Source organism: Bos mutus, chromosome 17 (genome assembly GCF_027580195.1).
Source record: "Bos mutus isolate GX-2022 chromosome 17, NWIPB_WYAK_1.1, whole genome shotgun sequence".
Classification (NCBI taxonomy): Eukaryota; Metazoa; Chordata; class Mammalia; order Artiodactyla; family Bovidae; genus Bos; species Bos mutus.
The window spans coordinates 18,998,401-19,025,077 of record NC_091633.1 but is presented as its reverse complement, the minus strand read 5'-3'; the positions used below and the strand labels follow the sequence as shown (position 1 = coordinate 19,025,077).

The following is a 26,677-nucleotide window of genomic DNA, read 5'->3' as shown; positions in this document are numbered from 1 at the left end:
ATCTGCAGTTCAGACTGGAATTACACATTTTGCGTGTCAATTCACCTGTTGATGGAAATTTGATTTTTCCCCTACTTTTTGATTATTATGAATAATGCTCCTATAAACATTCCTGCACAAGGTTTTGTGTGGACTTACTGTTTTCTTTCGGAGAAGGCAATGGCACCCCACTCCAGTACTCTTGCCTGGAAAATCCCATGGACCGAGGAGCCTGGAAGGCTGCAGTCCATGGGGTCGCTAAGAGTCGGCCACGACTGAGCAACTTCACTTTGACTTTTCACTTTCATGCATTGGAGAAGGAAATGGCAACCCACTCCAGTGTTCTTGCTTGGAGAATCCCAGGGACCGGGGAGCCTGGTGGGCTGCCGTCTATGGGGTCACACAGAGTCGGACACGACTGAAGTGACTTAGCAGCAGCAGCACTGTTTTCTCTTTGTATTCCACTTAGGAGTGGAATGGCTGGGTCAGATAGTTACTTTGTTTAATATTTTGAGGAAGCAACAAACTCTTTTCCCCAGTGGCTGCATTTTACAGCCTCACCAGCAAAGTATTTGTTTTTTAGTCATTCAGGGATGTCTGACTCTTTGTGACTCTATGGGCTATGTAGCCCACCAGGCTCTTCTGTCCATGGGATTTTCCAGGCAAGAATATTGGAGTGGGTTGCCATGTCTTTCTCCAAGCAAAGTATTAGGGTTTGGATTTCTCCACATCCTGGTCCACAGTTGTTAAGAGTCTGTGTTTTTCATTTTAGCCATCCTTATGATTTTGTGTGAAGTGTATCTCACTGTGGCTTTAATTTTGCATTTACCTAATAGCATATTAAAAAGCAGAGACATTACTTTGCCAACAAAGGTCCGTCCAGTCAAGCGTATGGTTTTTCCAGTGGTCATGTATGGATGTGAGAGTTGGACTGTGAAGAAAACTGAGTGCCTAAAAATTGATGCTTTTGAACTGTGGTGTTGGAGAAGACTCTTGAGAGTCCCTCGGACTGCAAAGAGATCCAATCAGTCCATCCTAAAGGAAATCAGTCCTGAATATTCATTGGAAGGAATGATGCTGAAGCTGAAACTCCACTACTCTGGCCACCTGATGCAAAGAACTAACTCATTGGAAGAGACCCTGATGCTGGGAAAGATTAAAGGCGGGAGGAGAAGGGGACGACAGAGGATGAGATGGCTGGATGGCATGACTGACTCGATGGACATGTGTTTGGGTAAACTCTGGGAGTTAGTGATGGATAAGGAGGCCTGGTGTGCTGCGATTCATGAGGTCGCAAAGAGTCGGAAACGACTGAATGACTGAACTGAACTGAACTGAATGGCTAAGAATGTTGAGTGTCTTTTCATGTGCTCATTTCCATTGGCAGGCATATCTTCTTTCCGAGAAATGCCTATTCTAATCCTTTGTTTATATTTTTAAAAGAAGGAATGGGATCCTCAAGACAAGTGCAAGAGTTGTCTTTACATTTTATTTTTACTTTTAGGCTGCACTGTGCCCCACTCAGGGATCTTAGTTCCCCAACCAGGGATTGAACACAGGCCTTTTGCAGTGAAAGGATGGAATCCTAACCACTGGACCTCCAGGAAATTCCCTAGAAACCAAGTTCTGGGTACTAGATATGTGTTCATCACTATGGAATGTCACTACTCTCCTCTCTCAGCTGACAGATCTGGGGACTGACTGCACTTATAAATTTTAACTCTATAAGTATTGAAAGGGCTTCCCTGGTGGCTCAGTGGTAAAGAATCTACCAGCAATGCAGAGGCCCAGGTTTGATCCCTGGGTTGGGAGATCCCCTGGAGGAGGGCATGGCAACTCACTACTCCAGTATTCTTGCCTGGAGAATTCCATAGACAGACGATCCTGGTGGGTTATGGTCCATAGGGTCGCAAAGAGTGGGACACGACTGAAGTGACTAAGAAGCAGCAGCAAGTATTGAACCCCATGACTCCACACCAATATCCACTTCTAGTCTACAGGGTTCATTCCAGTTTTTCTCTTGTCCAGATCTGCTATTCCCCTCACCAACAGTGGGAAATCTATCTCCTGTCATTTTTAGTATATTTACTTTTTCGATCATTTCTCCTCATATGTAACCAATCTCCCATCTCCACCACCTATCCTCTCCCATCTTGAAGCCAACCTTACCCCAAATAAGTGATTTTGCACTTTTTTTTTTTGGCTGCACCGCACAGCACATGGGATCCTAGGTCCCCAACCAGGGGTGGAACCCACATCCCCTGCATTGGAAGTGCAGAGTCCTAACCACCAGACCAGTATGGAAGTCCCAATAAGTGTGTCATTTTTAGAAATATTCTCTTTATTGATTTACTTATTTGGCTCCACCAGGTCTTATTTATGACATGTGGGATCTAGTTCCCTGACCAGGGGTGGAACCCAGATGCCCTGCATTGGGAGTTCAGAGTCTTAACCACTGGACCAATAAGTTTATCTTAATGAGAGAGATGATGAGCACGTTAATTTCTTTCTCTGACTTGATGTCCAGATTAAAATGTCTTTTTTTTTTTTGTACAGAAACTCCAAAGGCTATTACTAACAAGATGGGTGTGGAAGGAAGTGCTTGGTAAAGATTTAGAAACTGAACACTTCCTCAGTTCAGTTCAGTCGCTCAGTCGTGTCCGACTCTTTGCGACCCCATGAATCGCAGCACACCAGGCCTCCCTGTCCATCACCAACTCCCGGAATTCACTCAGACTCACGTCCATCGAGTCAGTGATGCCATCCAGCCATCTCATATTCTGTCGTCCCCTTCTCCTCCCACCCCCAATCCCTCCCAGCATCAGAGTCTTTTCCAATGAGTCAACTCTTCGCATGAGGTGGCCAAAGTATTGGAGTTTCAGCTTTAGTATCATTCCTTCCAAAGAAATCCCAGGGCTGAAACACTTCCTAATTCACCTCAAAAGCCATCTAAGAATATTTGAGATGTGTATTTATTATTAGACATCTTGGCTGTCTTCATTTGTTGCAGACACAGAAAGCCCTACATCCTGGGGCCCAGCCAAGTCTGTTATTTTGAGGGCCCTTCATCAAGCAACAGGAAGAAAACACCCACTGTCTTTGACGTATTTGAAGAATTAAGTCTGACAGTCCCCCAGTGAAACCATATTTACCAGGTTCTTTTGTGTAATGGTGGATATTGGAGGAAGATTGAAGGTAGTGGGAAATTCACCAGAATATTTTCCCATCATCAGGGCAAGTGTTCGCTGCTTTTTGTTTTCCCTTTTGGCTTGCCATTGAGCCAGGAAGATTAAATCTTATTTAATTGCGCCACCTGCTGACAATGTTTCAGAATTTCTTTTTCTTCCAACAAAAGGCAAAAATCAGCAAAGATTTATTCAGTCTTTTTCTCTTCCGCCTGGAAAACTACTACTCACAGAGCTGGGGTGGTAGAAATATGTCAGCGTTGTTCTTTAATGAAACAAACTTTTGCTTTCCACAGTTTCAACAATGAGACTACATTACGTTTTTATTGTGACATATGACATATACAGAAACGTGCATAAAATGTATATGTATGGTTTAAATAATAATCATAAAGAGAATCTGCATAAGATCCAAGTCAAGAATAAGATGTTTTCAACAACAATAACAATAAAAATGAATAAGGAGGACTTCCCCGGCGGACCGGGGGCTAAGACTTCATCATCCCAACGCAGGGGGCTGGGGTTCTAGTCTTGGTCAGGGAACTAGATCCCACGTGCAGCAACTAAAGATCCTGCATGCCTCAATGAAGAGCAAATATCCCAGGGGCTGCAACTAAGACCCAGCGCAGCCAAATGAATAAAAAATAATAAAATGTGATACGCTATACAACGGAATATTATTCAGCCATAAAATGGAATGAAAGTCAGTACAAAATGCCACAACCATGTGATTCCATTTATATGAAATGTCCAGAATAGGCAAATCCACAGCAACAGAAATTAGGTTAGTGGTTTCCAGGGAAGAGGGGTAGAGGAAAGAGAGATGGACTGCTAATGGGGACAAGGTTTTTTGGAGTGATGAAAATATTCTGGACACATTACAAATCACTGAATTTTATAAAGAGTGAATTTTATGGCAGGTGACACACCTGAATTAATTTGTCACAAGTAACATATATTTTATTAGAAAGGGTTGTTTGTTTGTTTGGCCACACCTTGCGGCATGAGGGATCTTAGATCAAAACCCATGCCCCCTGCAGTGGAAGCCCAAAGTCTAAATTTTTGCATACCCACTGTATATCAAACACCATGCTAGGTACTGGGGTGACAATAATGAGCAAAGCTAGATAGGGGTCCTATTCATATGCGGTATACATAGTGTTAAATATTACATCACACGAAAGATATTCAAAGATCTTCAAAGGGAAGGCAATAGCCAATTCATAGCACAAGACTTCAAATTATTTATGCCTAGTAGAATTTTGTTACGATTAAGAAAACCTCTATATCTCATTTCTCCGTTGAAGGAATCTGATGCCTGCCCCCGCTGCACCACCATAAGGGTAACAGACCTCAAATATGGAATGGAAAATACGAAAGCATCAAGGTACATATATGCTTAATTCTTTCCTGCTTTTTATTGGGGGAAATTTTTTCAAAAGAAGGAAAGGAGGAAGGAAGGAAAGGAAATTTCATTTTCTGTGAAATATGCATACAGAAAGGAGCAGGGACTTCTCTGGTGGTCCATCAGTCAAGAACCCACCATCAATGCTGGGGACATGGGTTCGATCCCTGGTGGCGGAACTAAGATTCCACATTCGGGGGGGGCAACTAAGTCTGTAGCCACTAGAGAAGGCCTCACACTGCAATGAAGACCCAGCACAGCCAAAATTTTTTTAAAAAGAAAAGAGTAGAAAACATTTTGTATAGTTTAACAAAGAATTATGAGGTGAACATCCATGTAACTACCACCCAAGTCAAGAAATAGAATATCACCAGCTCTCGGGTGTTAATTTCCAATTGCAATCTCCTTCTTTTCCACAGAAGGAGAAGGTTCCACTTCTAACCACAGTCCTAACTTTTTGTGGTAATTTCTTTACCTTCCCTTGTGGTTTTCCCACGTATCTTTGCCTCCCTACATAACATACTTTTGTTTTTCCTAGTTTGGAACTTTTATAAGTGAAATGATTTGTTTCTGATTCATTTTTATGCCTCTTGTGCTCAGTATGATGTTTTTAAGAGTCACCTGTATTACATGGACTATAATTTATTTTCACTGCTGTGACATTCTATGGAATAAGTAGTACACAAGTGATATACCTGTGCTATCACGGATAAACATTCAGGTCATTTCCTGTTTGGGGTTTGAAGAACAACGCTGGAAAGGGCATTTGGGTACATTTATCCTGGTACCTAGCCAGGAGTTAATTGCTAGAAGCAAGATTACTCATGACTTTAGATCTCAGCCAACATAGTTCACGCTCTCTAAGTGTTTAGACTCTCCTGCTTTTTTTGAAATACCTTTGAAAAGTGTATTTCATATGGCTGGTAGCTTAAAAAGATTCTAAGTGGGCTTTCATGAAAGCTGCTATTGGGCTGTTTGAAATGGGGAGACAAGTGCCACTTGCCAGAAAAAGCACTTCAAAGAATTTAACATCTGCTCAGCGCCTCTCAGCTCTCAGCTCTGTTTGACAACAGTGCAAACATCACCATTCATACATCTTCCACACACCTTCCATGGGAACAGTTGTTACCTGTGATAGCAGCTATGCCTTCACAAACAGTATTTCAAGTAATCCTTACAAAATCCTGAGAGGTAGGTGCTCTTAACTGTGTATTTTAGAGATGAGGCAACTGAGAGCCAGAGTAATAGCTGTTCAGAGTGTCCAGTAAATTCCAGTGCGGGGGGTTGTAGCTCAGGTTATTTCTTTTCATCACACCTTAGCATGGGAATCTGAGAGTGCACGTTGTAGAGAAAATTTTGTTGTAAAGGACTCACTGTAACTAGATCCGCAGAGCACTGCATACGCCATAGGCAAAGCATATGTCCTACTTCTTCATTTGGGATTGGATCATGTAGCTTATTTTGATCAACATGATTAAAAGTTTATAAAGCACTTGAATGAGGGAATTCCCTGGCAGTCCAGTGGTTAAGACTCCATGCTTCCATTGCCAGGGGGCTCAGATTTCATCCCTGGTCAGGGAACTAAGATCCCACATGCTGCAAGGCGTAGCCAAAAGTAAATACATAAACTGAGCTTATGTTTTAAAAAGTGCAGTATATGTATATGTATGAAGGTGTGTGTTAGTTGCTTAGTTGTGTCTCTTTGCAACCTGATAGGCTGTAGCCCACCAGGCTCCTCTGTTCATGGAATCCTCCAGGCAAGAATATTGGAATGGGTTGCCATTCCCTTCTCCAGGGAATTTCCGCGACCCATGGATCTAACCTGGGTCTCCTGAGTTGCAAGCAGATTTTTTACCATCTCAGGCACCAGGAAGCCCCATATATATGTATATATATATATATATAATATATACAGATATATATTACATATATATCTGTATATAATATATAATATCTGTAGGATGTTTGGACTCCAAAGCCAAAAAATATTAACTAGCTTTACAGAAAAGGTTTGCCCAATTCACCCTGGCTCTGGGGAAGAGGGTTCACTTTCCCTAGACAAAAGGGAAGCTAACATACTTGGAGATCTGCCATCAAGGAGGAAAGCAGGGGGTGGCAGGGTGTTGAATTTCAGTAGCAACCAGTAGTGTGTCAACCAGGGAACCACAGCCCCCATTCTACCTGCCCCTATTATCATGGCCCAGGACTGTCTGAGGCTCAGGACAAAGACAGTATCAATCAAACACAATGAAAATATCACCATAGAAAACGAAGTAGGTTGGGGCAAGGGACTGGTTTTCAACCATTCACCAGACTTGAAAGGCTGGATAAAGTTATTCTCTTGATACCTCTTTTGTCATCTTTTGAAGAGCCAGGGATGATAAAAATTGTCCTTTATTCAGCCATCCATTTATTCAACAAGTATTTATTAAGGACCTCCTGGGAACTGTATTCATTTGCTAGGGCTGCTGCCATCACAAAGTAACCACCAACTGAGGTAGCTTACACAACAGAAGTTGATTGTCTCACAGTTTTGGAGGCTAGATGTCTGAAATCAAGGTGTCAGCAGGGCTGGTTCCTCCTGGAGGCTCTGAGGGAAGGTCTGTCCCATGACCTTATCCCACCTTCTGCTGGTTTGTCTGCATTTTTTTTTTTTTTGCTGTGCCAGCTCTTAGTTGCAACACTCTGAATCTTCCATTCTGGTTCCATCAGGACCTTTGGTTACTGCATGTGAAGTCTTGGTTGTGGTATGCAGGATCTAGCTCTCTGACCAGGGATCAAACCTGGATTGGGAGCTCCAAGTCTTAGCTCCTGGACCACAAGGGAAGTCCCTGCCTGCATCTGTAGTGTTCCCTGGCTTGTGGACAGGGTTTCCCCAATGGCTCAGTGGTAAAGAATCTGCCTGCAGTGCAGGAGACACAGGAGATTTGGGTTCAATCCTGGTCAGGAAGATTCCCCTGGAGGAGGAAATGGCAACCCACTCCAGTATTCTTGTCTGGAAAATCCCATAGACAGAGGAGTCTGGCAGGCTACAGTCCATGGGGTCCCAAAGAGTTCTCCCTGTTCAGTCAATTGCTGTGGTCTAAAAGTCACCTTCTAGATATCCCTGGTGGTCCAGTGGTTAAGACTCTACGCTTCCACCGCCAGGGTCGAGGGCTGGATCCCTGATCAGGGAACTAAGATCTCACATGCCTTGGCTCAGCCAGAAGATTAAAAAATGAAGAAAAAAAAAATTACAGTTAAATTTTTTTAAAAAGTCACCTTCTGCCTCATCCCATGCCAACAGAGCAAATTCATGAAAACACAATGGTTCCTGGCCACTGGATTTGGATCCAACCTCCCTGGCCTTTGCATCTAGACCTCGTCACTCCCAATCTACCCCACTCTGTTCAAAGGACACAACTTTCCATGTCATTTCCTCCCTTCTACTTTAGTCTTTAATCAAGACAGTGTCTGGAATCATTTTACACTGTCATGCTTACCTCCAAGATTTTGCCCAGGCTATTTCTATAGCTTAAGCCCACCCTGTCTTTCCGAGTGTGAATTCATCAAGGACAGGGGCTGAATTATATTCATCTTTTAATCTCCAGTATCCAGCACAACGTATATATAGAAAAAACACGTTTTCCACAAACATCTATGGAATCAAGCTGATGAACTGACACTGGGGACTTCCAAAACATTTATAACTTCTATGACACAAAAGCACACTTACTTCTATGCAGATTTGTTTCTTCTTTCCTGGTTCCTATTCAGCATATCTTTCTGACAATTAATTTCCTGACTGGGATTCCTGACTAGGACCTTTACATGGGTGAGAATAAGTGCTCTTCATTTTTTAAACACTCATTTTCAACCTGGCCACACAGGAGGCACTAAAATGTGCCTTTTTTTCTTTTTTAAAATTTATTTGGCTGCACCTGGTCTTAGTTGTGATATGTAGGCTCTAGTTCCCTGACCAGGGGTTGAACCTGGGGCTCTTGCACTGAGAGCACGGAATCTTAGTCACTGGTCCACCAAGGAAGTCCTGGAAATGTGTCCTTATTGAGTCCTTAAGTCTTTCAGAATATAAGAATTGATGGGGGGTGGGGTGGGGAAGGGGGGTGGGGTGGGGAAGGGGGGTGGGGTGGGGAAGGGTGGGGAAGATTTCTTGGCGGTCCAGTGGTTAGAACTTCCTGTTTCCACTGCAGGGAACCTGGGTTCGATCCCTGGTGGGGGAAGATCCCGCAATCCCAGAGGCAGGGCTGAGAAACAAAAAATTCTTGGGGAAAAAGAAAACAGGGAAAATCCTCTTTCCCTCTAAAACTTTTCTTAAATATACATGAAAAAAATAATAAAACCTTTTAAAAAATCGAAAATTATTAAGTTCCCTGTGATCACATTCTGGCTTTTACATTTCTGCAGCCGAGCATTTGGGACAGCCCGTAAATTCAGCTTTCCATTCAAACACACTAGTCTTTGTCGCTTTCTCCCACCTCCTTTCAGGCTTTGGAACACGATCCCGCCCACTTCCGGCAGAGGTGTACACAGCGCAGGCGCAACTCCTGGACCTTTTTACCGACGTCCGGGTCTAGTGCTGAAGTATACGCATGTGCAAGGGTCGGGGCGGGCCTGCTTAATTGGGCGGGAGAATGTAGGTCCGCAGAACTCACGCGACTGTCTCCGCCCACCTAAGTAGGAGGGAGGAGCCGAGAGCCTCCTCAAGGTTCAGGCAGCGCACGCGCAGCGAGTGCTGGGTACAGGGTACAAGGTACAAGAGAGTCTTTACGCATGCTTATTTAAATAAGGCAAGGAGCTTCTCTTGTCAGCTCCTTAACCCGCCTCCTTTCTCTTTGTACCCGCCTCTGACTTTTAAAGGGCTAGAGCTCTTTTTCACCGAATTGCTTTTTTTTAAGATTAAGCATTTAGGTGGGCTTTCCTGATGGCTCAGTGGTAAAGAATCGTCCTGCCAATACCAGGAGAAACGATTTCTATCCCTGATGTGGGAAGATCCCACACCTAAATTAATTAATCAGTCATTTATTGAGAGCCTTCTGTGTACTGGGCCCAACTTACATTTTCTTCTGTGTGCATTTTCCAATTTTTCCTTTGGAATACTTGTAAAAATTACATCATTATGTATATTTTTGGTAATACCATTCCCTTGGAGGCAATTTTCAGAAATGGGAGGCAATGTGGTGTCCTGGGCAGGTCTTAGGTCAAAAGATCTAAGATTGAATCTTGGCTCAGCCACTTATTTGCTCTTTTACTCTGTCTGGGTATCATCCTTAATTTTTGTGAACTTAAGCGTTTGCAGATTTAAAAAAGTGAGGTTAATGCTACCTACCTCATAGGATGGTTGTGAAAACACGAGTACATTTTTTATTTTTATTTATTTTTTTTTCATTTTTTAAAAACTCAACAAAGTACCAAGTACTGTGGCTCATACCAGCTATCTATTAAATAAATAGTAGTTAAGTGGAATTAGCCAGAAAATAGTTTTATAGTTTCTGTAACATGGTTCCAGATGGTTCTTCAAGAGGATTTAACTAATCACCAGGATGGTTAGCAGTAGGTAAAGGTGTCTTTTTCCCCACAATATTATCAATATCACAGTCCATCATTTTTTACACATTTTTCTAGTCTAGACAGTATGTAATGGTATGGCAGGCTTATTTTAACTTTCACTTCTTTAATTGCTGGGGAGGTTGCAGATTTTTCCTTGGGATGATTTATTAGCTGTATTTCTTTGCCTAACAACTATTTTCAAACACCATAATTTCCACTGGCGTATCCTTGCAGACATTATGTTAGGTTCTGACAGAGCATTTTGCTGACCAACTGAAAAAAAAAAAAAAGGATAGGGAGCTGTGGTCAGTAAAAAGAAATTTTCCAAGGAGGGGGCAGAGCGAGAGATGACAGCTCATCCCTGAACACAGCACTGTTCAGACCTTTCTATGGTAAAGGATATGTCCTGTATCTACACTGTCCCCTGGGGTAGCCAGTTGCCACACGTACCTACTGGATACTTGGAATGTGTCTAGTACAACTGAAGAATTGATTTTTATTTTTATAAAATTCTTTGGGACTTCGCTGGTGGTTCAGTGATTGACTCCGCATTTCCAATGCAGGAGGCCTGGGTTTGATCCCTGGATGGGGAACTAAGAACCCGCATGGTGGGGCGTGGCCAAAATAAATATAATAAAATTCTTTGATGGCATAACTCTAGAGATTAAGAAAGAAAGAGAGAAAGGAGAATAAAAGAGCTGTCCTGCAGAGTCACTCAAAAGTGACCTCATATTGTTTTGGGAAGGAAAACACCTCTTACTGAGGAGGCCGTAAAACATTTAGGGTCTTGTCTTTTATGGTCTTCTGTCGTGACCTTAGGATTGATTTCCAGTACTACTATAGTGCTGATAAATGGCCTAGTTGAGCACATCTGTATTTTAACAGCTTTGTTCCCTTACTGTGATAAATGGACTCAGAGGTGAACATTTGTAAAATATTTGAATTTTTTTCATTGTTCCACTTTCTAAAGTATTGCTCTTGTTAAATACAATGTTTAGTTTCTCCTGTAATATGTTTTGTTAACCTGTGTAAAAGGATTAAATTTCATTATGGTTTTAAAAATGCTATTTTTATGTGAATTTAAATGCAGCCACATATTGTTTTTTAAAACCATATGGTTTACCACTAATTTCCCAAAGTTGCCATAAACTCTCAAAAGTTAAAAAAAAAATGGCATCATATATATCAAGGGACTTAAATTTAGACTTTTGGCATTGTTTCCAAAAGAGACAGTCCCAGAGGATCAGTGATAACAAGAATGGTGTGTTCAATTTGCAAAAGTCTATCAGGTTATACACCGAAGATATTTCCATTTTTCTATAGAATTATACTTCAGTAAAAATTTAAACAACATTTCTACATTTTGTGTTACCTTCTTTAGGTATTTCTCTGATTTTTAATCTAGTAGAAGTCAAAAAAAAAAAAAAGGCCTGTGACTTGCTCCGGACATATGAGAGCCCCTAGAGGGCGCTCATTTTGCACTGGAGACTTCCAGTTCAGTTCAGTTCAGTTCAGTCACTCAGTCGTGTCTGACTCTTTGAGACCCCATGAATTGCAGCACTTCAGGCCTCCCTGTCCACCACCATCTCCCGGAGTTCACCCAGACTCACGTCCATCGAGTCGGTGATGCCATCCAGCCATCTCATCCTCTGGCGTCCCCTTCTCCTCCTGCCCCCAATCCTTCCCAGCATCAGAGTCTTTTCCAAAGAGTCAACTCTTCGCATGAGGTGGCCAAAGTACTGGAGTTTCAACTTTAGCATCATTCCTTCCAAAGAAATCCCAGGGCTGATCTCCTCCATAATGAACTGGTTGGATCTCCTTGCAGTCCAAGGGACTCTCAAGGGTCTGCTCCAACACCACAGTTCAAAAGCATCAATTCTTAGGCACTCAGCTGTCTTCACAGTCCAACTCTCACATCCATACATGACCACTGGAAAAACCATAGCCTTGACTAGACGGACCTTTGTTGGCAAAGTAATGTCTCTGCTTTTGAATATGCTATCTAGGTTGGTCATAACTTTCCTTCCAAGGAGTAAGCGTCTTTTAATTTCATGGCTGCAGTCACCATCTGCAGTGAGTTTGGAGCCCCCAAAAATAAAGTCTAACACTGTTTGACTTTAAAACATCTTTATTGAGAGAGAATTCACACGCTGTACAGTTTACCCATTTAAAACGTGCGATTTGATGGTTCTTAGTATATTCACAGAGTTATACATCCGTTATCACAGTCAGTTTTAGAATATTTTTATCACCACAAAAAAACAAAAACCTTGCCTTTTAACTATCACCTTCCTATCTTCCCATCCTCCCCTTCCCCAGGTAACCAGTAATTTAAATTCTTTCTGTCTTATAGTTTTGCCTATCCTGGACACTTCATATCAATGGAAACAACCTTTTGTGTCTGGCTTCTCTCAGCACAATGTTTTCAAGGTTCATTCATGTTGTAGCCTGTGTTGGTACTTCATTCCTTTTTATGGCTGAATAATATTCCATTATTATTATGTATGGATAGATGACATTTTGTTCATCCATTCATCTTTTTTTATTTTTTTAAGCTGTGCAACTCAGCTTGTGCCTTAGTTCCCCAATCAGAGCTCAAACCTAGGCCCTCTGCCATGGAAGCATGAAGTCGTAACCCCTGGACCACCAGAGAATTCCCCTATCCATTCATCTTTTGCTGGTCATTTGAGTTGTCTCCAGGTGGGTCTTTCCTGCCACTTCTGGGAAGATTTAGACCCAGATTATTCAGCTCCAGAAGGCCCTATTTGCGTTTTATTTAGACAGTGCTCTCAGGAATGGACTATAGCGTGAATGTCAGGTCCTGGAGTTGACAACTCAGCAAGCATTGGACAAAAACTTTGGATTTCTTGCCAGAGTGGAGCATCCTGGCTTCCAGCCAAAGCTCGGTGCCCAGGAAAGTATATCCCCCCAAGGGAGTATTTATCTGTGGGTGTAGGGAGGAGTCCCTCTCACCTCCGACTACACAGGAGAACTCCCTTCACCTCAAGCTGTAAATAAGGCCCTTAAGAGGAGCCCAAGCTATTCAAGACTGACTACCTTTTTTGTTTGTTTTGGCCACGCCACACGTAGCATGTGGGATCTTATTTCCCTCAATAGGGATGGCACATGCGCCCTCTGCAGCGGAAGCACGGAGTCTGAACCACTGCACTGGCAGGGAAGTACCAGTTCTAGCCATTCAAACCTGGCAAGTAATTATCAGAAGGGTGTATGAGACAGAAGCCCTCATGCTTGACATTCCTGGCACTTCAGTATTAAGGAGTGGCCGGTCTGTAGCATCCACTTAGGAGTTTGTGAATAATGCTACCACATTCTGACTCCACAAGGAGAATAATGCTATAGATTTGTAACCTGCCGATCCAGATTGCCTTCAGAGGCAGATAAATGTTAACCTACAGGGCTTCTCTAGTGGTACAGTGGATAAGAATCCACCTGCCAATGCAGGGGACACAGGTTCTATCCCCGGCCCGGGAAGATGCCACATACCATGGAGCAACTAAGCCTGTGCCCCACAACTACTGAGCCTACTGTCTAGAGCCCAAAGCTGCAGCTACTGAGTCTGCGTGCTGCAGCTGCTGAGCCCATACTCTAGAGCCCATGAGTCACAAGTACTGAGCCTGTGTGCTCCAACTACTGAAGCCCGTGCACCTAGAGCCTGTGCTCCGCAACAAAAGAAACCACTGCAGTGAGAACCCCTAGCACATCAACAAAGAGTGGCCCCTGCTTGCTGCAACTAGAGTAAAACCCCAGTGCAGCTACGAAGACATAGGGCGCATGTGCCATCCCTATTGAGGGAAATAAGATCCCACATGCTACGTGTGGCGTGGCCAAAACAAACAAAAAAGGTAGTCAGTCTTGAATAGCTTGGGCTCCTCTTAAGGGCCTTATTTACAGCTTGAGGTGAAGGGAGTTCTCCTGTGTAGTCGGAGGTGAGAGGGACTCCTCCCCACAACAAGAACCAACCAACCAAATAAATAAATTATTGAAAGAAACAACATTAACCTACTCCAGTTTCTTCTCTAGGGGACAGTCCTTGCTTCCCCTGAGCCAGGGTGTGATTAGCGGTTGTGAAAGGGTTTCTTGCAGGGATGGGACTGAGGCTTGAAGCTGTGTCTTGGCCTGACCTTGGGAGAGAGAAAACTAGACCACAGAGGTACCACTCAGCTGATGGCGGGGCAGCCCTGGACAAAGCCACAGCACAGGGGTTGTTTGCACCAGGAGAGAACCTCTGGGACAGCTGGCCAAGTACCTGAGGAGGAGAAGAGAATGTCTTAAAGAGAACTACAGCATCTACACCTACAGCCTGACTGGCCCTGGGCAGACTCTGGATCTTAGATGAGCCAATCATGAATTTGGGATGGGAATTTGGAAAGAGCCAATTAATTTCTGTGAGTGATTGGAACTGAGGTGGAACCATGAAATGGAACCATTCTCTTTTAAGAAAAAAAATTTTTAAGCTTTTCTTTCTTTTATTATTTACAAAATTTTTTAAAATTTGTTTTTAATTGGAGGATAATTGCTTTACAATGTTGTGTTGGTTTCTGCCATGTCAACATGAATCAGCCATAAGTATACCTATGTCCAGGCTTCCCAGTGGCTCAGTGGGTAAAGAATCCGCCTGCAATGCAGAAGATGCAATAGACAAGGGTTTGATCCCTGGGTCGGGAAGATCCCCTGGAGCGGGGGCAAGCATATTCTTGAGCAGGATCCTACTTCCCCAACATTGCATGCAGTTTCTGTTTCCTCTTGAGTAGGAATCTTCAACCTAAGGACCAAGGATTCCCAGACCAGGAGTCCCTAAAAGCACATCATTCATTCATTCGACAAATTATTAAGCAACTACTAGGTGTCAGGAATTTCCTCTAGGTCCCAGGAAGACCAGAGAAGAAATACAAAAACTTCTCTGCCTGCACATATTGTTACCGAGCATGGGCACAGCAAACCAACTCACAGTGGGAATTTGCAGCAAAGTAAGAGTTTATTGAAGCGACTTAGCAGCAGCAGCAGCAAGAGTTTATTTGCAAGGGTGAAAGTGAAAGTTGCTCAGCCATGTTAGACACTTTGCGACCCCATGGACTATACAGTCCATGGAATTCTCCAGGCCAGAATACTGGAGTGGGTAGCCTTTCCCTTCTCCAGTGGATCTTCCCAACCTAGGAATCGAACCAGGGTCTCCTGCATTGCAGGTGGATTCTTTACCAACTGAGCTATCAAGGAACTCAATGGTAAAGAATCTGCCTGCCAATGCAGGAGACCCAGGTTCAATCCCTGGGTCAGGAAGATCCCCTGGAGAAGAGCACAACTCACTCCATTCTGTAGCTCACCAGAGGAGCCTGGTGGGCTGCAGTCCATGGGGGCAGCAAAGAGTCAGACACGATTGAGCATACATGCACACAAGCAAGGAGAACGGGCAGCTCACGTTCAAAAGACTCAAACTCTCTGATGGTTTTCAGGGGAAAGCTTTTAGGAAAAGGGGTCCTAAGATGAGTGCTCACGTGTGGAGTTAACAGAGTGATGTTTCAGGAATGTCAATCATCAGCCTTCTGGTGGTTCCAACCAGTCTGGCTCTACATGCCAGAGGACAGCATGTCATCACCAGCCTTCACCTGGAGGAGGGTGGGAGGTCTTAATTTCTGCTGAACAATTCAAAGATATGTGTCAGATGTTATCTATATCCCTTCAGAAGGAACTAGGAGTCCAGTGTCTCTTTTGTTCTCATCATTAGCTGCTTACGCCTATTCTCCCTGGGGGAAAGCCCAGGAGACTACAGCCTTTTTCCTGCAAATGAGTAAAGAGGGGCACGGAGGGGCTTTTGTACTGGGAAGACCTCACAAGTTCCTGCTTGATTTCAATTCCCCCTTTTCTTGATGATCCCCAATCCTGAGGGGAACAGGGCCAGGATAGGATAAGGAATAAAGTTTCCGATAGAAAGATTAATCACAAACTTGGGAAACTGGGTTATTAGGGGAACTCAGTTTCAATATGGCAATATGACAATAGCTGTCCAGTACAGGCAGAGGGTATAACAGGTATTCATTGTACTATTACTGTTAACTATTAAGTTTTTCTGTGTTTTTGAAATTTTTCACTTAGAAGTTGAAAGAGGGCTTCCCTGGTGACTTAGTGGTAAAGAATCCACCTGCCAATGCAGGAGACATGGGTTCAATGCCTGGTCCTGGAAAATCCCACATGACACATAGCAACTGAGCCTATGTGCCACAACTATTGAGCCTGTGCTCTAGAGCCCAGGAACTGCAACTACTTAGCCCATGTGCTGCAGCTACTGAAGTCTACACCCCTAGAGCCCGTGCTCCTCAACAAGAGAAGTCACCACGATAAGACGCCTGAGCACCACATCTAGAGAGTAATCCATGATCACTGCAACTAAAGAAAAGCCTTTGCAGCAATAAAGAGCAAGCACAGCCAATAAATAAATATATAAATTAAAAAAAAAATTGAAAGAAAATTTGCCTTCAAAGAGACAGATAATAAGTAGTGTTTGCGTGCGTGTGTGTGTGTGTGTGTTCATGCGTGTGGCTAACGAGAACATAAAACAGGATGAGAGTGGGAAGGAGGAAAATAAGTCAGAAAGTATATATGGAGATTCCAGTTTTAAATAGGGTGGTTCAGGGACTTCTCTGGTGGACCAGTTGTTAAGAATCCACCTTCCAGTGAAGGGGACTCAGGTTTGACTCCTGGACGAACTAAGATCCGACTTGTAGGGCAGCTAAGTTTGAGAACCATAACGAAGACTCAGCACAGCCAAAATGTAAGAGTCAGACACAACTTGGTGACTGAACAACCACAACAATATATAGATAGATAGATAAATACAGGATGATCCAGAAACTCCACGTTGAGATGCTGCTGCTGTTGCTGCTGCTGCTAAGTCGCTTCAGTCGTGTCCGACTCTGTGTGACCCCATAGACGGCAGCCCACCAGGCTCCCCGGTCCCTGGGATTCTCCAGGCAAGAACACTGGAGTGGGTTGCCATTTCCTTCTCCAATGCATGAAAGTGAAAAGTGAAAGTGAAGTTGCTCACTCGTGTCCGACTCCTAGCGACCCCATGGACTGCAGCCCACCAGGCCCCTCCGTCTATGGCATTTTCCAGGCAAGAGTACTGGAGTGGGGTGCCATTGCCTTCTCCGCCACGCTGAGATGATGTTTGAATAAAACCCTGGAGAGCAGGGAGTGAGCCAGGCTGCTTTCTGGAGGAAGATATGGCCTGCCTGGCAGAGGAGACAGAAGAGGCAAAGGCCCTGAGACAAGAACATGCCTAGCATTTTCCAGGAACAGTAAAAAAGTAAGTGTGAGGTTAGAGCAGAGTGGGTTTGGGCACACAGAGTAGGGGACAAGTTCAGAGAGAAGGGAGGGAGGCAGGCAGATGACACAGGGCGTTGAAGCGACTATAGTCACTATGGCTTTTACTCTGAGTGACCAGGGGAGCCACCATAAGGAAGTGAGCAAGGAATGACTTGGACCGACTTGTGTATACCTAAACCGGATGCATCTTGCAGGGTGAAGGGGCTATTTATAGTTTCCTTCTGCTGCTCAGAGGAGTCTAGTAGACCACCATACAACGAAGAGCAGGTGTAATGTTGATCTGTCCTTCAAATCTGTCCCTTTGTTTTTTCAATTAGGCAAAAAAGCTTGTAATCCTTTTCTGCCAGGTTCGGGCGTGGTATTTGCCAAGGGCAACCCGGGGCAGGAGGAAAGGCGAACCTCCCAGGCACACCGTGCCCAAGCTCCGGGATATGAGGTCTCCCGGGCTCGCCCACCTGCCTTTGGCACCAGGCCTGTGCACGAACTGGCACTCGACCTCCACGGGCCCAAAGACGTCCTTCCTCGTCGCGGGAGGGTTTGCAGTCTTCCCCATCCGCGGGCCCGCGAGTTCAGTCTCAGCAGGAAGGGGCGGGCCCTGCCGGTTGGCTTTGCAGAGGCCCCGCGTTGCCATAACGACCCCGGCCGGGCTCTGGACGCCAGAGCATGAACCGCAGGCAGCGATAGAAGCTGGAGGCTGCGGGCGGCGACCCCATCGCTGTTTGCCAGGGACTCCAGATCCAGACTCCGCCCCCCAGGAGAGCGCAGGTGAGCGGTCGCAGGTGTGACGGGGAGGGGGCGAGCGCCTAACCTTCAGCCGTCTGAGCCCCTCTCGTTCCACCTTCCCTGGTGGTAATTATTGTTACTTAGTATCAAAACAACCCGAGCAGAGCCCGCATACCGCGCTGTAAAACTTTTTTCCTGGCCACGCTGCACGGCTTGCGGAATCTGACCAGGGAGCCCACCAGTGCCCCGGCAGTGAAAGCGCCTATTTCCTAACCATTGGACTACCGGGGAATTCCCCAAAGCTTTCTTTTCTAATCAGAAACTCTATGTATTAAGACTACAGCCTCCTCTAGGGTAGAATCTAAGTTCTTGAAAGTTAGGACAGAGGATATGTTACACTGATGAAGGGTAATCATCCAATGATGTAAGGAAGTTATTAGATTTTGGATTCTCTTACAATTCTGAGTAAGCCAAGGAGAAAGTGTCAGCTTGAGGCTAATGTGACATTAACACCTTTCTTAACATTTTCCAGTCTCAACTGTAAGCCCCAGTATCTAGCTAAGGCTTAAGAAATGATCATAAAATCTCTTTCTTGGATAAAAGTATTGACTTTTAAAGTGAATTAATTTCAATATAAAGACTAATCATGGACTGCCCTGATGGTCCAGTGGTTAAGACTCGAAGCTTCTAATGCAAAGAGCATGGGTTCGATCCTGGTCAGGGAATTAAGATCCCACATGGCCAAATATATATTAAAAAAAAAAAAATAAGATTAATCACAGTACTCATGGTACACGCCAATGGGAGGGAAAAAAAAAAGAAAAACATTAAATTTAGGACCTGAGACTGTTTCCCTCTGCCCAGTTCATGCCCTGGCTGTTTTCCTTGCTTTGAGTGCCTTTCCCAATTCCTGGGCATGATTGTCAAAATACATACTAGCCAGTACAGTTGGCCAGCTTAGTCAGATTCCTGAAGGTCCCTGCTGTGTCCCTACAGGGAACTCCTTGATGGACAGGGCCCAGTACAGAATGAAAATGAGGCCCTGGCTCAGGAAGTATTAGGAATTTTTAAAAAGTGACAGCAGAGCCAAGACCAAGCACATACCTTTCTAAGGACTAGGTCCTATGCAGCTATTCAGGTTGAACATCTGTGATGCTGGCCCTGAATGGGTGGATGCCTGGAACACCATGATCTCCTGAAACCTGCTCAGCCTTGGGGTCATACTCATTGGTCAATAACTCTGCCTGCTGATGGTTAAATAGTTCTCTGCACTGGGCAGGGAGGGTAGGAGAGCCCTTGTCTGATGGAAAAAACCTAACCAAGCAGACAGGAAGAGTACCCAAGCAGAGGGCAGAGGTCAGAGGTAGCAGGATGATCAATCGTCCTGGTGTGTCTGGAGCTGTCCCAGTTCTAGCTCTGAAAGTTCAATGTCCTAGGAAACCCCTCAGTCCCAGGGAAACCGGGACATGTGGTCATCCTAGAGACAGTATCGTTAGTTGATGGGCTCTCCTGACAGCTCACAAACCCCTGCAAAGCCAGCCCCTGTGCTTTTCCACCAGAGGCAGGACCTGGGGCCTAAAGTGCTAGATGCTGAACCAGTGGTGGTAATGGGATGTCCCTGGGGGCTGTGCCACAGGGCTGTCTGCCCACCCAGACAAGGGTGGCCTGGCTAGGTCCCAACTCCCCTGTAGTGGGTCCCAGTGCTCACCACTCCAGCATCCACTCTGATTGGTCATGAGTGAATGAAGGTTAGTTGTTCAGTTATGTCCTTTGCAACCCCATGGACTGTAGCTCATCAGGCTCCTCTGTCCATGGAATTCACCAGGCAAGAACACCAGGGTGTGTTGCCATTCCCCTCTCCAGGGGACCTTCCCAACCCAGGGATGGAACTCAGGTCTCCCACATTGCAGGCACATTCTTTACCATCTGAGCCACCAGGGAAGCCCCTGATTGGTCATACTGGCTATTAATGTGACTTTCACCCTCTCCCCAGGGCAGCTTCTTCCTGATGTCATCACAAACCCCTCTGATCTACTGGTTTCCCTGGGTTCCATCCCAAGCAATTGTGCCATCAGGTTCCCCGCCCCAAGAGGCCCTTAGGGAGGCAAGGGAGGAGACATCCGAACATCAGTCCAGCACAAAAGAATCCCCCGCAAGGGCTGCTCATCTGCCCCGGGCATTCAGAACACACATGACTCACCCCACCTGACCTCAGACAAGTGTCTTTCCAGGAAGTCCCAGGGTCCCAGCATTCCTTGGAGCAAACTGAACCCCTGATGTTCCTAACCCTTTGGCCCCACAGAAGCAGCCAACATGCCTATCTTCAAGTGCCCACAAAAGTCGGAGCCCCTGTGGAAGGAGTGGGACCAGAAGGCCCAGAAGAATGGACTGAGGCACCAGGTGTTCGCTGTCAATGGCGACCACTACGTGGGCGAGTGGAAGGACAACGTGAAACACGGTAAGTGGGGGCTCAGGGGTGAGTGTGGGGTCTGGGCCACGGTGGACCCCTGGGGCCAAGGAAGCAGCTTGCAGAGCTCACTGGGGACATAAGATATATCACCGAGAGGTGAATACTGACTAGGACCAGCCAGGGGCATCCTCATGCTGGGGCTCTGAAATCCAACTCAACCCTGGCTTCAGGTGAGCAGAGGGGCCAACAGGGAACAAAGCTGTCTTTAGACACCAGCCACAGCCTCAGCTGGGACTCCCAGGACATCAGCTCATTCTCTACCCTCTGCAACTGCACTAAGCATGGAGCTGGCTAGCAGGAGGAAAATGTGGCCTCCAGAAACCACCTTGCAACTGGGATTCTGGTCTTTAAGCTCAGTCCTTCAAACCAGCAGGGGGCGAAATAGAATATCTCCCACCACATCTCCACCCCTCAATAGCTGGGGCTCCCAGGGTGGAGTATGGACTCCTTGTGACACAAACTGAGCCCTGAAGAAAGAAAAACAGAAAAACAAAGTTTTTATTAAAAAAAGGTGTTATGGCTTCTCCGTCTAGTCTTGCAATTCCAGATTCTTGGCTCTTGGCCACTCTTCTCTCCTGTCTTCCTGCGTTAAGCTTGAGTCCATAAACCTGGGTCAATCTCAGCTCCATCAACTGTGACCTTGAGAGGTCTACTACACCACTCTGAGCCTCAGTCTCCTCATCTGTAAAATTGGAATAATACATATCTGTTAAGATAAGAGATACCATCTATCAAATATGTAGCCAAGGATCTGTGCAGAAGGGGAACTTCTTGAATGTTCTCTGAGGGCTGAGCACAGCACAGGACATTATTCAGACTTTCCTTGTCCAAGAAACCCCCAAAAGTTGAACCCACCCTGCTCATAACACAACACCCACCCTCAGCACTGACTTAAAGACCAGGTTTTACGCAGCTGCCTGGAGCTCTTTGTGTAGTTAAGGATGACTGCCTGTGTGTTTCAGTCTTTGTGGGAAGCCTGTGGTGTGGACAGAGCCCTGGACTAAGAGTCAGGATGCTGGAGTTCTAAGCCTGGCTCTATTACTGAGAGGCTGTGTGACTTTGGGTAAGTCATTTCCCATTGTCTGAACTTGGCTGCCCTACCTGTGATATGACCTTGCAGGCTGGTATAAACAACTATTCATCCCCTACAGTGTAACTGGATCCTGCCTCAAGGGCAAACATCAATGATAGCATCTTTTCTATTTTCAGGCATTGTCCTAAGTATTATACATATATTAATAAATTTAGTGTCCAGAACAACCCCATGAGATCTTCTTGTACCCATTTTACAGATGAGGAACCTGAGGCCCAGAGAGTTAAGTTACTTGCACTAGATCAAAAAGCTGGGTTTGTTCCTGAGCTACCAAGGACTGAGACACAAGTTGGCACACAGAGGTACTTCCCACTTATTGTATTCATCCCTTTGTTTAACAAATATTGGTCACCTCCAACATGCCAGGCACTGTTCTTCTGTGCTGGAAATAGAGCAGTGAACAGAACAGACCAGTCTGTGCCCTTGTGAAGTGTACATTCTCCTGGAAGACACAGACAGTAGACAATACATGATAAATAAATGAATGATCTATTATGTTAGGAGTTGGAAATGGCAACCCACTCCAGTGTTCTTGCCTGGAGAATCCTAGGGGCGGGGGAGCCTAGTGGGCTTCCGTCTATGGGGTCACAGAGAGTCAGACACGACTGAAGCGACTTAGCAGTAGCAGTAGGAGTTGACAAGGGATGTGGAAAGAAATAGAACAGGGTAAGGGGTTAAAAGTAGCTTATATTAATTTTTTTCAATATTTATTTATTTGGCTGAGCTAGGTCTTAGGTGCAGCATGCAGGATCTTCAATCATTGTTACAGCATATGCGGGATCTAGGTCCCTGACCAGGGATGGAACCTGGGTCCCCAGCATTGGGAGCGAAGAGTCTTAGCCTTTGGACCAGCAGGGAAGTCCAGAAGCTTATATTAAATAATTTTAAGTGAGATGGTCAATGAGAAAATGATTTTTGAGTAAAGACTTGCAGGAGGTAGGGAGTGAGTGAATATTTGGGGAAGAGTTTTCCAGGCCAGAGGAGAAGCAGGTACAAAAGCCTTGAAGCGGAAGCATATCTGGTGGGTTCCAGGAACGACAGGGCCACCAGGAACTGGAGGGCAGAATGGAAAATGGGAGTGGAGGACACAGAAGGGGTTGGAGTATAATAGGAGGAGGTGGGTCTCCATGTATAATCAGGAGAACTGAAGAAATATGCAGAACATTCTCCAGAAATCCTGACCATCTGGTATATACACTCAGTATTATTAAAAGATGAAGCTCAAACACCAAAGGGGAAAATTTCTGCTTGGTGTTTGCTCTATGGGTTTGGCGTCAGGGCAAAGCACGGTAGAAATAGACCTCTCTTGGAGTTTCTCTGGATGCTAGGGAGAGGGTGGTCTACGTACGAGGTAGATACCCCTCTCAGTCCTTGAGAACTGTCCAGTCCAGATGCCTGAGGCCCAGGCAGACAGAGCACCTGTCTCCCCACACCGGCCCCATGAAGGCCATGTTTGCAGTGTTGGCCCATCTTTGTATCACCAGGGAAAGGAACACAGGTCTGGAAGAAGAATGGAGCCATCTATGAGGGGGACTGGAAGTCTGGGAAGCGAGATGGCTATGGCACCCTCAGCCTTCCTGACCAAGAGACCGGAAAGTACAAGAGAGCCTACTCAGGCTGGTGGAAAGGCGATAAGAAATGTGTGAGTGGTTCCCATCATGCTCTGGGGTGTGGGCCAGGCTGAAAGAAGCCTGTGTGTGTGTGTGTGTGTGTGTGTGTGTGTGTGTGTGTGTAGGGGGAGCAGTCAGAGAGGCCTGGGAAAAAAGGGAGGGGGATCTAGGGGAAGAGAACAGGGTTCTGCGTGGGTGGGAGAAGGAAGGGGTGGGGGAACCATCAAGACTTCTCAGAACAAAAACCAGAAACAGGAAGCAGGAGAGGGCCCAGGGAGGAGCCCATGAAACCCTGTGGCTACAAGAAGCCAGCCAGCCTCTGAGGGGCAAAATCTCCTCCCCCACCTCCCCAACTCATTTCCTGGCTTTCTTTTCCCCTGGCATCCCTTTCTGAGAATACCCCTTCTGTTGGGACTGGATAAGAGGTGGGGGGCGGGTGGAAAAGTGAGAGCAAGAAAGAAAGCAGACACTACACCCTTTGCCAAGAGAAGAAGGTCCTGAGGGCTAGAGGGCAGCCAGAGGCATGCCCCCAACCCATAAACACCTGACTCCTCACCACAGGTCATGGAGACAGATAATCATACAGCACTGCTATTGAACAACTGCTGTTATGACCCTGGAATAGGATATATTGTAGAACTCCACATCAACATCGTCATCATCATCATTATTATTTTCCTCTCACTGATGAGGAGACATGCTCAGAAGGGTGCAGCAGGTGAAGTGCCTCACCTGGGGTCACACTGCTGGCAAGTTAATTGCCCCAGGATTTCATGATCTCTGCTCTCAAAATGTTTCTTGGCCAGTGGGAGACAAAGATCCCCAAATAAATAATTTACATTGTATAATACGGTGCTAGGATTGAGGTTTTCACAGAAAGTCCAATGGAAGTTCACTGAGAATTCAGGGCAGGCTTCCTGTAGAAGGTGACACCATAAGATGCAAGGTGTTAGGGAGTAAAAAAGGAGGAGGGGAAGTAGCAAAGGCTGCAGAAGTTGTTAAAGGAAGGAAATATTAAACAGCAAGGTGTGTCTACCCACAGGGATGGCAGAGAGAGGAGGGGTAGGAGGGGGCCTTGAAGGTTATGTGGGGGATCAGGATTTTTGAGAAGTAGCCTTGGGATGCATAAGCCAGCCCCTTCAGGTTTGATCTGTGGGGACCCCATGGTGACTATCTGCGGTGGCATGATAAGTGTTCATGTTCATTTTTCTGGGGAGAAAGTCCATAGCTTTGATCTCATTGCCAGGCATCTGCGACTTTTAATAGGGTCAAATCAGAGTTGGTAAGACAGAATTAACATGATCAGACAGGCCATGTAAAAGATCCTCCCAGCAGTCATATGGCAGATGCATGGGATGAGAGGGAGAACGGGAGAGTGGAGGAGGAAGATCAGTGAGAAGGGGCGAAATGATGGTGGGCCGAAGGAAGGCAGTAGCACAGGGTAGCGGAAAATGGAAGGCCTGGGAGATTTTACAAAACAGGACCGTCAGCTTGGATGTAGGGCTTGCGGAGGAAGGAGGGAAGAAGCCTAGGTGTTTTGGGTACCAGGGAGGATGGTGGGTGTTCCCAGTGCTGTGGGGCGCCGTGAACAAGGACATCTTCGTGCTTTCAGGGCTATGGGATCCAGTTTTTCGGACCCAAGGAGTATTATGAGGGTGACTGGTGTGGCAACCAGCGCAGCGGGTGGGGCCGCATGTACTACAGCAACGGAGACATCTACGAGGGCCAGTGGCGTAATGACAAGCCAGAAGGGGAGGGCATGTTGCGCCTGAGTGAGTGTCCAGCCCCGTCCCAAAGGCCTGCTGGCCACGCCCACTCGGCCACCCCCTCAAGGCACAGTCATCCGGGGCCCTGCACGGCCGGGCCTTGGCCACGCCCATCGGGCCACGCCCCCGCATAGCGCTGCTGGGGATGGGGGGTTAAGGTGAACGACAGGAGACAAGACCTGGTCCCTGCCCTCGGGGAGTTTATACTCTAAAAGGGGTATCTAGCGATAAATATAAAGAATTAAGACTTTGTCTTTTGGTCCATAGTAATCATACTGCTACTGCTAAGTCGCTTCAGTCGTGTCCCACTCTATGCGACCCCCATAGACGGCAGCCCACCAGGCTCCCCCGTCCCTGGGATTCTCCAGGCAAGAACACTGGAGTGGTTGCCATTTCCTTCTCCAATGCATGAAAGTGAAAAGTGAAAGTGAAGTCGCTCAGTCATGTCCGACTCTTAGCGACCCCATGGACTGCAGCCTACCAGGCTCCTCCATCCATGGGATTTTCCAGGCAAGAGTAGTGGAGTGGGGTGCCCCAATCATAGCCCACACTTAGGCAGCCCTGAGCTCATTATATCCACACTACAATTCTGTACCGGAAGCTGACTGTGGCTCAGATCATGAACCCCTTCATGCAAAATTCAGACTTAAATTGAAGAAAGTAGGGAAAACCACTTACGATTATACAGTGAAAGTGACAAATAGTTTCAAGGAATTAGATTTGAAAGACAGAGTGCCTGAACAACTATGGACGGTGGTTGGTAACATTGTATAGAAGGCGGTGATTAAAACCATCCCCAAGAAAAAGAAATGCAAAAAGGCAAAATGGTTGTCTGATAAGGCCTTACAAATAGCTGAGAAAAGAAGAGAAGCAAAAGGCAAAGGAGAAAAGGAAAGATACACTCATCTGAATGCAGAGTTTGAAAGAATAGCAAGGAGAGAAAAGAAAGCCTTCCTAAGTGAACAGTGCAAAGAAATAGAGGAAAACAATAGAATGGGAAAGACTAGCGATCTCTTCAAGAAAATTAGAAATACCAAGGGAACATTTCATGCAAAGATGGGCTCAATAAAGGACAGAAATGGTATGCATCTAACAGAAGCAGAAGAGATTAAGAAGAGGTGGCAAGACTACACAGAAGAACTATACAGAAAAGATCTTCATGACCCAGATAACCATGATGGTATTATCACTCACCTAGAATCCATAAATTTAGCATCATTGTCCCTCCAGACTGTGACCTGCAGAAGGACTGGGACTGTGTCTGTTTTGTTCCCCACTGTTTCCCCAGTGCCTGCTGTGCAATAGATACTCTTGGTGAGGACACAAACCAGAACCTAGGCTCCTGAAAACTGGGGAGGGTTAAGGCAGCCACTCTGTCATTCTTAATCCTCCCTGCACCCTGCTCCCATTCCTGATTTTAGTGCGTACCTCCTACTAATAGCAGGCATTTAGTGAGCGCCCGCTGTGGCCCAGCGCAGGCTTTCTAAGGCTTGGAGTTTGGAACCAGCTCTTACTAGTTGTGGGACCTTGGGCAATTAACCTCTTTAAACTCCCTATG

At 45.7% G+C, this 26,677-nt stretch overlaps 1 protein-coding gene across 7 annotated transcripts in view; it reads left to right on the top strand.

Annotated features, from left to right (window-relative positions):
- Positions 1 to 14,125: 14,125 nt before the first annotated feature.
- MORN3 (MORN repeat containing 3) overlaps positions 14,126 to 26,677 on the top strand; it is a 27,199-nt gene continuing 14,647 nt past the window's right edge. For all 7 annotated transcript variants that reach the window (XM_070386207.1, XM_070386212.1, XM_070386211.1 and 4 more), the window contains exons 1-4: positions 14,126 to 18,222; positions 20,483 to 20,638; positions 23,228 to 23,385; positions 24,966 to 25,125. In XM_070386207.1, the coding sequence (XP_070242308.1) occupies positions 17,889 to 18,222; positions 20,483 to 20,638; positions 23,228 to 23,385; positions 24,966 to 25,125 (808 nt within the window). In that variant the 5' untranslated portion in view covers positions 14,126 to 17,888. The remainder of the gene's footprint in view (positions 18,223 to 20,482; positions 20,639 to 23,227; positions 23,386 to 24,965; positions 25,126 to 26,677) is intronic.